General features: G+C 31.7%; 1 protein-coding gene across 1 annotated transcript; it reads left to right on the top strand.

Annotated features, from left to right (window-relative positions):
• The first annotated feature begins 2,356 nt into the window (after nucleotides 1–2,356).
• LOC134268463 (perlucin-like) lies at nucleotides 2,357–4,200 on the top strand. The gene is made up of 4 exons (XM_062750723.1): nucleotides 2,357–2,377; nucleotides 2,474–2,564; nucleotides 2,899–3,127; nucleotides 4,132–4,200. The coding sequence occupies exons 1-4, from the start codon at nucleotides 2,357–2,359 to the stop codon at nucleotides 4,154–4,156; spliced, it is 366 nt and encodes a 121-aa protein (XP_062606707.1). The 3' UTR covers nucleotides 4,157–4,200.
• Nucleotides 4,201–14,861: the final 10,661 nt, after the last annotated feature.

Here is a 14,861-nt window from a genome sequence, read left to right on the forward strand (position 1 = left end):
CAGATTTAAGATTTTTAACAATGCTCGAAAACAAATTAATGAATGATCTTTTTTGAAGTAATTTGGATGTGATCAAAATGAAATGCAGTTGTAGTTCCAAATATTCAAGGGATGATGCACAAGATGACATATATTGTATAATCATATACAGGGTGTCCCAAAACATATGTTACACTTTTAAACCGTTATAAAAATGTTATGCCTCAAGTTACAATAATGAAATTTAGAATATATGATAAAATAGTTATAAAGTTTTTGTGAAGCATACATTTGTCACAGTTTCCTTATTAATCATCAATATTTTTTTCTTTAGAATAACATATGTCATTTTACAATATGTAACAAATAACGTCCCTTGAATTAACATTGTTTGAATACAATTCCTGACGTTTTAAGTCTTAAATGTAACATTCTAACAATTTTGCAGTTTTTCATTAAAATTGGGTTTCACCAAATAATGAATTTTTTATATAAAATTCTCTTTTAACAACACTGTTTAAATGGAAGTGGCTTTCATCGAAAAATCATGCATCTTTTAAATTTTCAGAGTCTGCAGCTTGGTCTAATTAAAATCCAATGGGCAAACTCAAACGACTTCTAATATCTGTCTCTTTCAAATGCTGCATTACACGTATCTTGTAAGGAATCGATTTTAAAATCAAATTTGGGTATTTTATGATGATTACATTTACTAAAGGTGCTATCTTGTTCATACAGGATTCGTCTAAGGCGTTTCTGTTAAGTTTAAGTAATAACTCTATCAATGTTCTCTTCAGATCGGGCTTTTCTTGGTCTTCTAATACCAGAATTAAGTCATGTGTCATTTATGGTACTTCAAACTCCTTCACTCCTTCACAAACGTGTAAATTATTATTCTGTTGAGGACTTTCATAACAGGATGTTGTTTTCTCATGGAACTTATGACTAAAGTAGCAATTTTAGACCAATAGTAAAGTTTGACAATTTCTAACAGCTCTTCACATGAAATGACGTCATTAGGACTTCACAATTACCTGAATCTTGAACTGAATTTCTCGAAAGTTTGTCAGATAAAATATATGCTAATACATTAGATGTTGACAAAATGTCTTTGAGAATGCTTTTAAATTGATAAAGTTATAGGTGATTAAAAGTGTAACGTATGTTTTGGGACACCCTGTATTAGTATAAAAATATGTTTTAACTACATTTGCTCTAATTCATACGTTATATGCAGAAAATAATACTTAAGATACGAATAAAACAGTTATGTGCGCAGGTATGTTAAGGAAGCATATAAGTAATTTTTCGGGAAATTTAGACTTTTTGAAGAAAATTTAGTTTAATAAATTACCAAAACCATTGATAAATGTAAACTGTTATTTACTATTGCATACAGATAAAAGTGTGTCTAAGGCAAAGACGTGCATCACCGCCACGGCATCACGTGACTTCTATTAATAGCAAAATTTTCCTTAATAAAAAGGCTTACAGAACAACAATACCCCGGAGTTTGATAATTTCTTTGAGTATGTAATTTAGCTGAAAAACATCTATTTTATCTAAAAAGTGCTGCTAGAATCCCACTATCTTGTCCGTAAAATATTTATTCCACACATTCGCACGAAACCTTACCCTTTGTTTTGAATTTTATACATACGAATCGAGATTTTTTGTACAACCATGCTTTACTCGGGATTCTAGCAGCACATTCCAAGTTTGTTTTAACGCAAACTTTCAATATTTACAAATCGTATGTTTTGAAATATCCAGCTTATTGTTGTTCTGTTGCATTTTTTGGTCAAGAATGACAGACGATAGGCCGACCGGGATACGTAATATAGCTGACTGTCTTCGAAAGAGAATATAATCGATGAAAATAAATTAGCATACCTGTTGAATTAATTGAACTCCATATGAATTTAACACAATATTTCCGATATTTCCTTTTAAACTCCATTTTACGTATCTTTGAACATGCCATCTTAGCCAAATTCTCTTTACACGACATAATCAATTTCCAAGTTACTTGATGTACACATATGACGTCATCGATGGTAGATTTCAATCATAATGACTGCTACAGCATAACAAGATAAACTCATTTTATTTTTGTTAATGTTTACACGTTTCTAACCATTTTCTAGAGTATATTACATAGCTAAATACCAATATTACGAAAACTTTATTTCTAAAATTGACGTCATCTTGCCTACTATGACGTCATAATGCAGCACTGATTTAGCCAAGGTAGAAAATTTTGTATGCTTCCTTATTCCCCCTGCGTGTATCCTCCATATTTAGGATTGTTGTAAATCTTAGTTCACTGCATGTCCGATTAATATGCAACATGTAAAAAGAAAGCTGTATAACCAACATGATACGTGTTGGCAAAAAGGTACTTCTCTTCTACTCTAAGTCGACAATAAAGCGACAGTGCCCTTAAATCTGCATGAAGTTATTAACTTACAATGTAAAGCGGAAATATTTTCAGAACCAGTGTCGGGGATTACAAGCATATTTGGTGACGGATGATAATCCAGAGAAGCACAACTTTCTCTCCAAAATTACCAGTGTTCTCCATTGTGAGTAGTCATATAGACCTCGATACGAAACAACTGATCTTACAAATCAATCAATATCAATATGATATAAATATTACTCTATATTACGTACCTTATCATATATTTCGTTTTGCAATAACAGAACATATTTTTGCTAATTTCATTTTTGAAAAATTCTATAACGTGAAATACGAAAAAAATATCAGTGATCAAAAAATGAAATCAGAAGCAAATTTAAATACCCCCTTAAAAGAAAAAAAGGAATATAAAAAACATGATGAATTGGATATATTTTCTTTGTATTTTATATTTGCATAAATGCATAAAGAAATACATTCTGTTTTCATTTTGACAGCCTTAAGACAGAGCGCCTTTTGGATAGGTGCTAGCGACTACACTATAGAGGGGTCATTCCGTTGGCTGGAGACTGGATTCCCTATAGGGAATTTTTCAGCGTGGGGCGCTGGAAAACCCACCAGGAATATCACAAACAACTGCGTGCGCATGTTTTACCAGGGAGACCAGTTTAAATGGGAGGACTACAACTGTAACGACCGGACAACGTATTTCATTTGTGAGAAACAGTACGTATATAACAAATATAGCGATTGTTTTGTAATTCAAGGAATCTAAGATTCTTCAAACGATGTATTTTTATTTGACAAAACGACCAAAGTTTGATTATAATTTGTATGTATTTTTTTTTACTTAGGATGAAGGGGTTGTATTTTTATTGTGGAATTATTTCATTATAATGGAATCATTCTTCTTTCGTTCTTTTGATTATTGTTTAAAGTTTCTTTCGAAAATGTTAACTCATACGGAGACGCAAGTTAAATTTTGAGAATTGCCTATTTTGATCTGTGATTAGCTCTTAGGTCCATTGAGCCTTTTCGTGCCTGAACCTACTGGGACCTCAGTTTATACAGTTTTACCTGAAAAACAAGTCTCGAGGGGCGACTTCGATTCATACCCGAGTATTAACTCTTGGTTGACGTCACATGACCGGATGTTTACACAAACATGCGGTTTTCAAACGAACTCATATGAGTTTGAAGGGTAGCGAAAATAAAATAAATTTCCTCTATCCTCGTCCTTCTGTCTGTCTATATGAGTGTCTGTCTGTCTGTTTTTGCAAAGAAGTTAACTTTGCCCATTACTATTTTTAGAGCTTTTATAAATCACACATGTTTTCTTTGTGATAGGACCTTTTTTCTGGATATCAACATTATTGACCTTTTTGACCTTGACTTTGGATTTTGACTTGCATATGAAAAACTTTAATTTTCGCCGTAATCTGCCATAATTTTTTCAAATCACACATCTTGTTTTCCAATAGATCAAAATCAAATAAAAAGAGAAAAGAAAATAAATATTTTGATCTTAATCCTCTGTATACTGTGACAATTTAAACTAAATTTATGTTCCATTTACTATAAAATGTCTGTTTTTTTCCTATCCTTGTTCTTTATATCGCAAAATATATGTAAATTGTTTTGTAGAAGGAAACATAACCTTCTTGGTTTCATTTTTCTTTTTTTATCTTTTACTCTCTTTAATGTAATTTTTTTTTCTTTTTTTCTTTTAGAGCTCAAACAGCCGTAGTGCAATGATCCGGTGAATTGGTCGAAATATCTCAATAAAGGAAATATATATGTAATTTTTTTTAATGAGGATGTAGATTTGTTTTGTTTTTTAATTAAAGGATTTTAATCCCGAAATGCTTTTGAGAGGCTCAAAAAATTATTGCCTGTTACGTAAAACAGCAAGACTGATTTTAAAAGAATTCTTAGTGAACAGACAAGAAAAGTATATATTGGATTCCGAAACTTCATTAAAACCTTACAAAAAAAGATACATTGCGGGTTCCAGTAAATGTTCAACCAAGCCTCTTTCGTTACTCCTTACTAAGATATTGACGGTTGTGAAGGAAAAACTTCAAGAGTACTGTGCAACAATATATTCAAGAAGTGGTTTGAATCAAGTATGGATACTAAAAAATTCCAAAGAATTTTTAGCAATTTGTTATCACAAGATTTTACCAAAATAAACAGCTCTAAAACTTACTTCTTTTCAACTTTATATACAACCATTCCCTACGACAAATCAAAGTCCTGGCTTTTTGATATCATTGACAGCTGCTTTTTCGATAAAATGGAACTTGTAAATCTACTAACCTGATCATTGGTCATTTGCAAAATTGTTTTGCAAAAACACATTCTGATTGCACGCAAAAATATTCTTATGTTGACATCAAAAAGATGCTTGAGTTTCTGATTGACAATGTTTATGTGGATTTGGAGACAAGATCTTCCAACAATCAATTGGAATTCCCATGGGTAGCAATTGCGCTCCATTATTAGCAGACCTATTTTTGTATTCATATGATGCATACGAATTCGTGCAAAATCTCATGCGTGAAAAGAAGAGAACACTTCTTGTGGCCTTCAACTCGACATTTAGATATATCGACGGCGTAGTGTCAATTAACAATGGTTTTTCCATTCCTACATCAAAAAGATATATCCTGGAGAGTTAAAGATAAAAGATACCACAGAGTCTGACACATCTGTTACTATACTTGGATATTTTACTCAGAAAAGAAGTGAATGGTAATCTAAAAACTAAACTATATGACCAACGCGATGACTTTAACTTCAACTTCCCATATTTATGCAGCAATATACATTCATCACCTTCACATGAAATGTATATAACTTAATTACTTCGATACGCAAGTGCATGCTCTACGTATGAACAATTTCTAGAACGAGGTAAATTATTGACAAGCAAGTTGATGAAACAAGAATTTCAGCAATCTCGTTTAAAGTCATCATTTCGTAAAGTCTATGCTCGATACACTGACCATGTCAGCAACGCGGGTATGTTTAGAGAGCGCATAAGTCATTTTTCTGAAAATTAAGACTGTTTGACGAAAATTCATTATGATAATTTACCAAAACTGCTGATAAACGTAAACTATCATTGTTTATTGCGTTAAGATAAAAGAGGTCCAACACTAGGACGTGCATCACCGCCACGGCATCACGTGACTTCTTATAATAGCGAAATTTTCCTTACTAAAAAAGATAACAGGACAACAATACAGTACCCGCATCGTTATTCTTTACAGGATACACGATACGATAGGATACACGCACGATACGATAGGATACACGCACGATACGATAGGATACACGCACGATAGGACAGGATACACGCACGATAGGATAAACGCAAAACACGATACACGCAAAACACGATAAACGCAAAACACGATAGACCTGATAAACGATCTATACGATAGGATAAACGCAAAACCTGATAGGATTGTTTCAAAATGCGGAACGTTTTTTGCCAAGACGAAAAGATTATTGTGAATTAAATTTAAAGATTATTTAAATTATATTATATTTTAATTTAAATACTGGCAGAGCTTCAAATCTTAACTATAAAAAACATTTAATTATTATAAAAAGAACCTGAGATCTCTATATTAATTTTACAAAAGTTGTTTATTTCTATATATAAAAAAATGACAGTGATTAAATGGATTTTTATGAAATGGAGACTGTATTTTTTTTTTTAAAGTTCTTCTCAAGTGTGTGAATTTTGAAACTCTATAAACAGATTTGTTTTTTTATGAAAAATATACATTTTAATTTTCTATCTAATAGATTTATCTATAAGTACCAAGTTATTTCACGGAAGAAATTTACGCAATAAATTAAATATTTGTATTTAATGTCTAAAGCTTACAATCTGCGATGTATCCAAAAATCGCAATTAAATATTAATATCTTAGAAAATAATACAAGTAGAAGACTGGCCGAAAGAAAGGTTTAAAGAAAACGGCTTTAACAAAATTAATAAATTTAACATGATAGATCTATCAAGAACGAAACAGTTGAAGAAAATAAAATTTTCTGAATAGAAATCTAAATAATTATTAAATAATGACGATCTGCATTAATACATGTAACTGTGTCATGAGAATATGAATCTGCTACAACTGCAATGTACGTTTACGCCAAGCTCTGACTTATGTACATGTCAACAGTTTACATTACAGATACTTAAAACCTCGTATTTATTAACGAACATTGAATGGTTAAATACTTTCTTCTTTACAATACAAAACAGAAAAATTAATTACCAAATATTAAAAGAGTGAAATGTGACTTTTCCGACTAAATAATTATAAATCATTGCTATTAAACTCGATGTGTACTGTTTCTAATAATAACGAAAAATAGGTTTAATTCGGCAAATGAATTATTTAACCTTAAAAATCATTTTACACTGACCCAGTAATCTCATATTAGGCATATTCGAAGGGCGGTATTTTGAAAGTCCGCAACCAATTTAAAATTAGATAAACCAGATCTAACCAAGTAGCCAAATATGATATTGAATTCTTAAATAAAGCTACATACGTATGGAATAAAATCGATTAATACAATAAATTGATTCGGTGTATTTATTAGTCTTGCATGGTCACGGCGGATTAGACGACTCCTTTGGTTTTATTTTTATAGTAAGATACCGTTAAAAAAAATATTGCGAGCTAATTTTCATGAATGTTAGAACTATTTCATCCGTTTCTACGATCAATGAAATTGTTTCCTAGAATTTATTTTGTCCGTTTTACGTAGAAAACCCGATGACCCGAAAGTGCACGTACCATACATGTAAGTGCAGCATATTTTTTTGTGTTTATTAAAAGACTTATTTACATAAACATAATGGAAACATTGTACGAAATGAAAAAGAATCAACGGAGTGAGTTTAGGGACTTCATTTCATTAAATTGATTTATTTGAATTTTTATTTCACATTCAAGATGATTTTTTAATCCATAAATTGTACAATTATTTAATGTATTTTGAATTAAATCTTTGATAAAATTGTTCAAACAAGTTAGGAACAAAAACTAGAAAATAAGTAGATGCGTTTCATTAGAACCAGGTAGTATTCGAGGTTACTAATTGACCCCAGGTGAGAAATCAGTACAGGTATGTTGACGGTGATCACACACACACGGGCCGAGGTGTCAGTTAGCGGAGAAGGGGGAGGGGGCGGTTGACTGCACAGGAAGACAGTGTGCTAATTAGAGAGCTACACATACGTGTCAGTTTTCTTGTAAGGAAAGGTCTTCGATTTATTTTGATTTTTGGCATCCCGATGGATTATATTTTGAGTTTATTTCCACGCCGAAAAGGTAAGCTGTTAAAAAACTTCATGTTTTCCCCTGTACATGTATATATTATTTTTATGTTATCTAATGCCAGATAAAATTAATGAAAATCTTCTATTTTATAGTAACAGCCATGGTGTGATAAATTGGGTAGAATATTTTCATTGATTATATTTTATAATTTTGAATTCTTTCATTAATTTAGACATTTGTCAAGGAATTTCTAATAAGCTTTAAAAAATAAATTTAAAATTTGAACGTATACGGCCAAAATCGTTGTTAAAATCATCTGGATCATTGTCTTATGTTATGTTATATTTGTAACATCAAGACTTTAAATAATTGTGCATACATGAAGGTCAGACGCGTAAACATATTTCTAACGTTATCAGACGATAAACAAGGAAAAACAGAATATTGCATGAAAAAATGATACATTTCAATATGCTGCTTACTATTTATTTATTTGCTTTTTGTCTACGCGAACGTCGTAGCTTACCGAAAGTCTTTCTCCGCGGTAACTCCGATTCATTTGAGAAAATCATATTAATAGTATTTAATTTTGACAAAATAAATCATACAATTCGATAAATTATTTTTTAAAGAAATAGACCAGTTGATCGATCTATTCATAATTTCATTTCCGAAAAATAGAGTTACTATTTAAAATTATGCTCTGCTTTACCATGATATAATTATTTTATTTATTTAATTAATTATTTATTAATAAATAAACTTATTCATTCATGAAATACGCGATTAATTATTTTTTCCTTCTACGCTTTAAAATTTCTTATATTGATGAAAAAGAAAGGGATAAATCTTTATTTTCTCTTTTTCGGTTGAATTAATCTTATTTTTATTAACAAAACGAAAAAGAAACTCGGAATAGCTCAGTAGTTTCTTTACATAGTAAAGATAAAAAGCGAGGGTTTCCGAATATACACGATAAACGCAAAACACGATACACGATAGAACCTGATAAACGATCTACACGATAAACGCAAAACACGATAAACGGAAAACACGATAGAAAACGCAAAACCTGATAAACGGAAAACACGATACGATAGGATACGATAGGATACACGCACGATACGATAGGATACACGCACGATACGATAGGATACACGCACGATACGATAGGATACACGCACGATAGAACACGATAGAATTGTAAAGAATAACGATGCGGGTACTGTACGTTGGAGTTTGATAATTTCTTTGAGAAAATGATGTAGTCGAAAAAACATGCATTTTGCTTAAAAAGTGCTGCTAGAATCCCACTGTCCCGTCAGTAAAAATAATTATTTCACACAGTCGCACGCAACCTTACCCAATGTTTTGATTTTTCTACATATGAACTGAGATTTTTCATAAAACCATGTTTAACTCGGGATTCTAGCACCACTTTCCAAGTATTTAACCAAGTAAACTTTCCATCTGTACAAATCTTATGTTATGAAATAAAAAGCGTATTGTTGTTCTGCTGCATTATTTTTGTCATTAATGTCAGAGGAAAGGCCGACCGGGATACGTATATAGCTGACTGTCTTCGAAAGAAAATTTAATCAATGAAAATAAAGTAGCATACATCTCTTATTAACTAAACTCCATATGAATTTCACAAAATATTCACGATATTTGTTTTTAAACTTCATTTTACGTATCTTTGTACATGCCGTCTTAGTCAAATTCTCTTTACACGATATGATCAATTACAAAGTTACTTAATATACACATATCACGTCATCGACGGTATATTTTATTCAAAATGACAAAATACAGCATAACAAAATAAGAACATTTCATTGTTGTTAATGTTTACATGTTTCCATTCATTTTCTATAGTTAAACTACATCTCTAAATAACAATATTACGAAAACCTGTGTTCTAGAATGGACGTCATCTCGCCTACTATGGCGTCATAATGTAGCACTGATTTAGTAAAGGTAGAATATTTTGTATGCTTTCTTATCCCCCCCCCCCCCCCTTGCGAAATACAATTTATCATAAAGTCAAGTGCTGACTGATTTTTCTTTTCATACTAATTGTTAGTCCATTTTTATACATTGACTTAACGACGGATATTTCCGTTTTTTCAATCATAATAAGGAGCACACGACCGGTCAGCAGGGGATGCTCATTCCTCAATGGCATCTGATCCCACCTCTGATGTTTTGAAGGTCCGTATCTGCTCTGCTCCTATTTTGTATTTTTATGGACTTTGAAGTTGAATATTGTTCGTTATCTCCATATCCTTCTTGAGTACATCAATGAATATTAGAGAAATACTTTGACGATGTTCAGCTTCTTCAAAAAGAATACATCCGTACAAATGAAACTTTTCATCTTTCGAAATTTGATGACAAAATAATTAAACACATTTGTATTATATCAATTTATTTGGATCTATGAATATGTTTAATCTTTACGACTATATGCTCTAAGCTTTAAGTGTAATTTGGAAAGCATTTTATAAAGCATAGATAATGTATAATAGGTAGAATACGGTCCAGATGAATAAAAGTATAAATGATTGTACTGCTCATTGTTTTAAAACCGTCTGTGTCTACGATTTTAGTTTGACCACATGAGAAGGTGTTGCATACAGACAATTTCAATAAAAAGATCCTTCGCATTCATCTGATGATACATGAAAGTGAGCTTATTTTAAGGTATACAATAACCTGATTGCAATTTCCTTTTGTAATATTCTACATCTTGCTTTACATTAAATTTTCTACTTTTCCCCGTATTGTTATACACACAAACAAACAGCAGTGATATTCTACTAGCGAGGTAAATACCAAGACATACATGCATGATTAAATAATAATAAAGAAAAACAATCATTTTTGCATTAAAATTGATAACCTTAAAAATATGCAAGTTATATGATATCGTATTGAAGATATACATAACATAACTTGACCCACCTCTCACGACTTAAAACAAGTTTAACTGTATGTTTTCATATTAAAAACTGCATCACATTCAATGATATACTAGTAATGATGATTTCCGTCTTTGATATGTCCTATTTCATGAATTTTACTTGTTTTCAATTGTAAATCGAAATGCATTTATTTATCATTATTTTAAATTGCAAAACATTTCATTTTGCGTTGCCTTTTTTAAAGTTATTTGCCTGTGATAATAATAAGTATTTCAAGTATCAGATGTAAGCTTCCCCACGTATAAGTATTATATAAGAAGATACCTCCATATGTCCATCCACTAAATATACTGCCCTCTTGATCATATACAGCTTGATCCACCTTCTGGTCAAGACGTTTAGAGGCGTCCACCACCAAACATAGAAAGCTCTCCTGGTCAGGTAAATATGGTGACAGGCGTAGTACGCACACTGGCCTCCAAAGTCAAAAAGAGTCAACTTCTTAGTGGCTTCTTTTATGATGAAAAATTTGCCTTTAGCTCTGCCTTTTCTCTCAATCTGTCCTACAAAATTCATATCACACGTACCTTTACTTCATTCCACAATCACACTACCTATCAAATTACCATCTATAAAAATAATATACACATAAAAATAGTAAGGATATTTGAAAACATATTGTTTTGAATCATGTAGTAAGTTTTGAATATTTCCTCAAACTTTGTTACATGCATACCGGAAGTCACATACTTTTTAAGCTGAAAACGATTCGTAAATAGGCATGCGCCATTTTTGATATCATGAGAAACAATGCATTAACACCAGAGTATACTGTTAATTCAGATTTGCTACAGCTGACTGCTTTATTGCAAGGGCATTGGTGTGAAATGGCGATCCGTTTTCGTGATGGCTATCTTAAATTACCTTTGTTTACATTTTATTGCAGTTACGTGTTTCTGTGTTTGTCAATACACGTATACTGCACTGACCAGTGCAATTACAGTGTATATGTAAGTTTCTTTGGGATTGTACGTTCCTGCATTAGACAAAGGGTAGATATCGAAATAACGAACAGTATTCAATCTCAAAGTCTATTAAACAACACAAAATCAGAGCAGAGCAAACACGGACCTCTGAAACATCAGAGTTGGGATCAGGTACCATGGAGGAGTATGCATCCCCTGCCGACCGCTTACATCAGCCGTGCGCTCGTTGTCATGATCAGGAAATAACGGAAAAAATCAGTCGTCAATTCAGTGTATAAATAATGGACTAATAATTGGTATGAAAAAAATCAGTCAGCATTTGACAAAATGATAAATTGTATTTGCTGACAAGGGCATTGATCGACCATAGAACTTACGAAATGATTACTTTAAACGAGACTGCTGATATTCTTGTTTCATCAACTTGCTTGTCAATAATTTACCTCGTATGAAGTACGGTATTACGTTATCATTGCCGCTACAGTGTGCTGTAAAGCATACAGGTATGTCCGTCTACATTGGTTTCAACTAATTAATATCTACAGCAACTACGTCCAGTCCTTCATTTAGAGGTCTTCACATATAGCAAGAATACAAACGAAAATAGCGGACATAAATCTTTTACTAATCACGTTCATCTTTAATCTTGTATTGTTATTGGTTGATTAATAATTTTATGTTGTTTTGAGAGTCTTCCACCTATACAGAGATGTCAGTATAAACCAGTAAATTACTTCAAAATTAGAATTTACTCAGCACAACGGCGCTTGCAATTTGTTGTATCAGTGAGGGTTTCTATGTTGGACTAACGCCTGTGTATAACAAGGCCTTGTTTTCTTAAGGTCTCAACAGAAGGACCGCGACTTTCACTACAAAGTGTCGATCACTTGCCGAACAACTAGTTGCTATCTATTTTATAGACTTAAATCAGTCCAGATTTAAACATACAACCTTTCATTTACTAAATGTTCTAAAAACTAAGCTACTGGTTTGTACGATGTAGAAATAAAAGAAATACTCAGAAGTGAAAAGTATTTTTTTAAACTGAATTTAATGTTGTAATATTTTAATAAAAATTTTCTATGACTTCATTTACCTTACAGTATATTCATATCTGTATTTAATAGAGTTTTGACACTTTCAATATATAAGTCATTTGATAGATTTATAATAAATGCAAAAAAAAACCGTACTGCATGAACTTCAAACATTTTATAGCGAAGTAATACTAGTGACTTTCTACATGTCCTGCGATTTTATACATGTAACAAATTGAATGTATCTTCTTAAACAACTCTGCATTTTTTATTAATTAAAGGTTGTATGTTATAATCATATTCTAGGGATTGGTGGGTGGTTTTGGATTTCAATGTATGCAGAAGAAGCATTTTATTTTATGGCGTATAGTTCCTTCGTTCGTTTCTTTGTTGTTTAACGGTTCTCTCGATAATTTTTCACTCATATGGAGACACCAGTGTGAGACACTGAGGGAGAGCTGTATATTTTGTTTGAACTATGATCAGCACTCAGGGCCATTGAGTATTAAGGAATCTTTTACGTGCCTGAACGTACTGGGGCACCAATTTATACAGTTTTATCTAAAGGACCAGTCTCCAGGTTCCACAGTCGGACTTGTAAAGATCAACTTCTTACTCCGCAACTTTAGAGCAGACGCTCTCACCACTACGTTACAAAAGCGACTTAAGCCACGTAACACAGTGAAAGGAGTCGTTAAAATATGAAAATTAAGCGTTTTAAGATAAGGTTTGCGTCTCCCTCCAATTCATATTTTTAAAAATCTGCACACATGCTATATATCAATTTATTCAGGGAGATAAGCTTTATCATTTCAAATGATTTTCAAAGAAATTGCCCGTCCCGTTTTTTTGAATAAAAGACGCCAAATTAAACGTATTTCATATTTCACCTCGAATATTATCGAACTTAAATTATTAAAATGACCTGAATTAGTATAATTCATGCTTATATTATTTAAACTTTTAAATTTCTGTTATCAAAAATGTGAAAATATGGGTAAAAAAGACGATTTTTCAATTTTCCTTGATAAAGTGAAACCGTTGCCATGGCAACAAAAATATAAAAATCAACATTTTACATATCTACCAATTCCATCAAAATCCATGAAGTTATTAATTTGATCATTTTCATTAAATTGAACTAAAAAAATATGTTTGTCCCCAATATTATTTCCATGGAAACAGGAGATATTATCATGGGTTCGGAACATAAAAATCAGGCTTTTCTACACTTTGAAAGACAACATTGATATCACTTTGTCATGGTGTACTCATCAGACTAAATGTTATTTTTGATATTGTTTTCATGCGTAAATTGGCCATAAATATTCAAAATAACACACCTTCTGTGCTACATGATGGTCTAAAAATTTATTCCATTGAAGAACTCTAGTATTTATGGCAATCTTTACATCTAAATATTCTGATGGAATTATCCATGAATTATACCTTTAGAAATATATGTATATAAACATACTTCAGCCTATGAATTTAACCTCATGCTGATTTAGTCATTCCAACATGTATTAACCCTTATACATCTTTGTAGCAAAATGTTTGTATACAGTTATGGCTGCTGACTGTCATTATACATGTATGCCATACTTTGAGTGAAATGTAATGTAAGCATTGCAACCACGAAGCTGTTGTTTTTATTATTGATTTCTGTACTCCAAAAAGTAGAAATGCTATCTTAAAAGTAATGTTTCTTTGCCCTCTCTTGACTCAAGGTAAAATTATTGGGTCGGTAGGTGAGAAAAATCATCAACAACATATTTTTTAAGGGGATAAGAGGAATAAACAGAAAAAAATTACGGTCCTGCATTGAAAAAAAAAGTTTTGAGTCTGGCCATTTTAGTCAGTTGGTTGAGAGAGGTCGGAAAACCAAACATTTTTTTTAAAGATGGCCTAACCTATTCTACATTTTATGGACATAAGATCAATCATTGGTTTAGGTAATCTGAGAATCTAAATTGAAATGTCTGAAAGTAAGAACACAAGCAAATTCAAAGAATTGTGGTCCCCCGCTTTCGGTGTCTTTGTTGGTGAGATGTTATTTTTTGTAACGTATTGTGTCTAATATGAACACCCTATCATATGTCATTTATTTAGAAATTATCACAGAAGTTGATTTTTTTGAAGGATGAAAACCCTAATCCCTACCGTTAAAAAATTATGCTAAAAAAAGTTAAAGTTTT

This window comes from Saccostrea cucullata, unplaced genomic scaffold (assembly GCF_032062105.1).
Source record: "Saccostrea cucullata isolate Sc308-1 unplaced genomic scaffold, CSIRO_AGI_Scuc_v1 ctg11767, whole genome shotgun sequence".
Taxonomy (NCBI): Eukaryota; Metazoa; Mollusca; class Bivalvia; order Ostreida; family Ostreidae; genus Saccostrea; species Saccostrea cuccullata.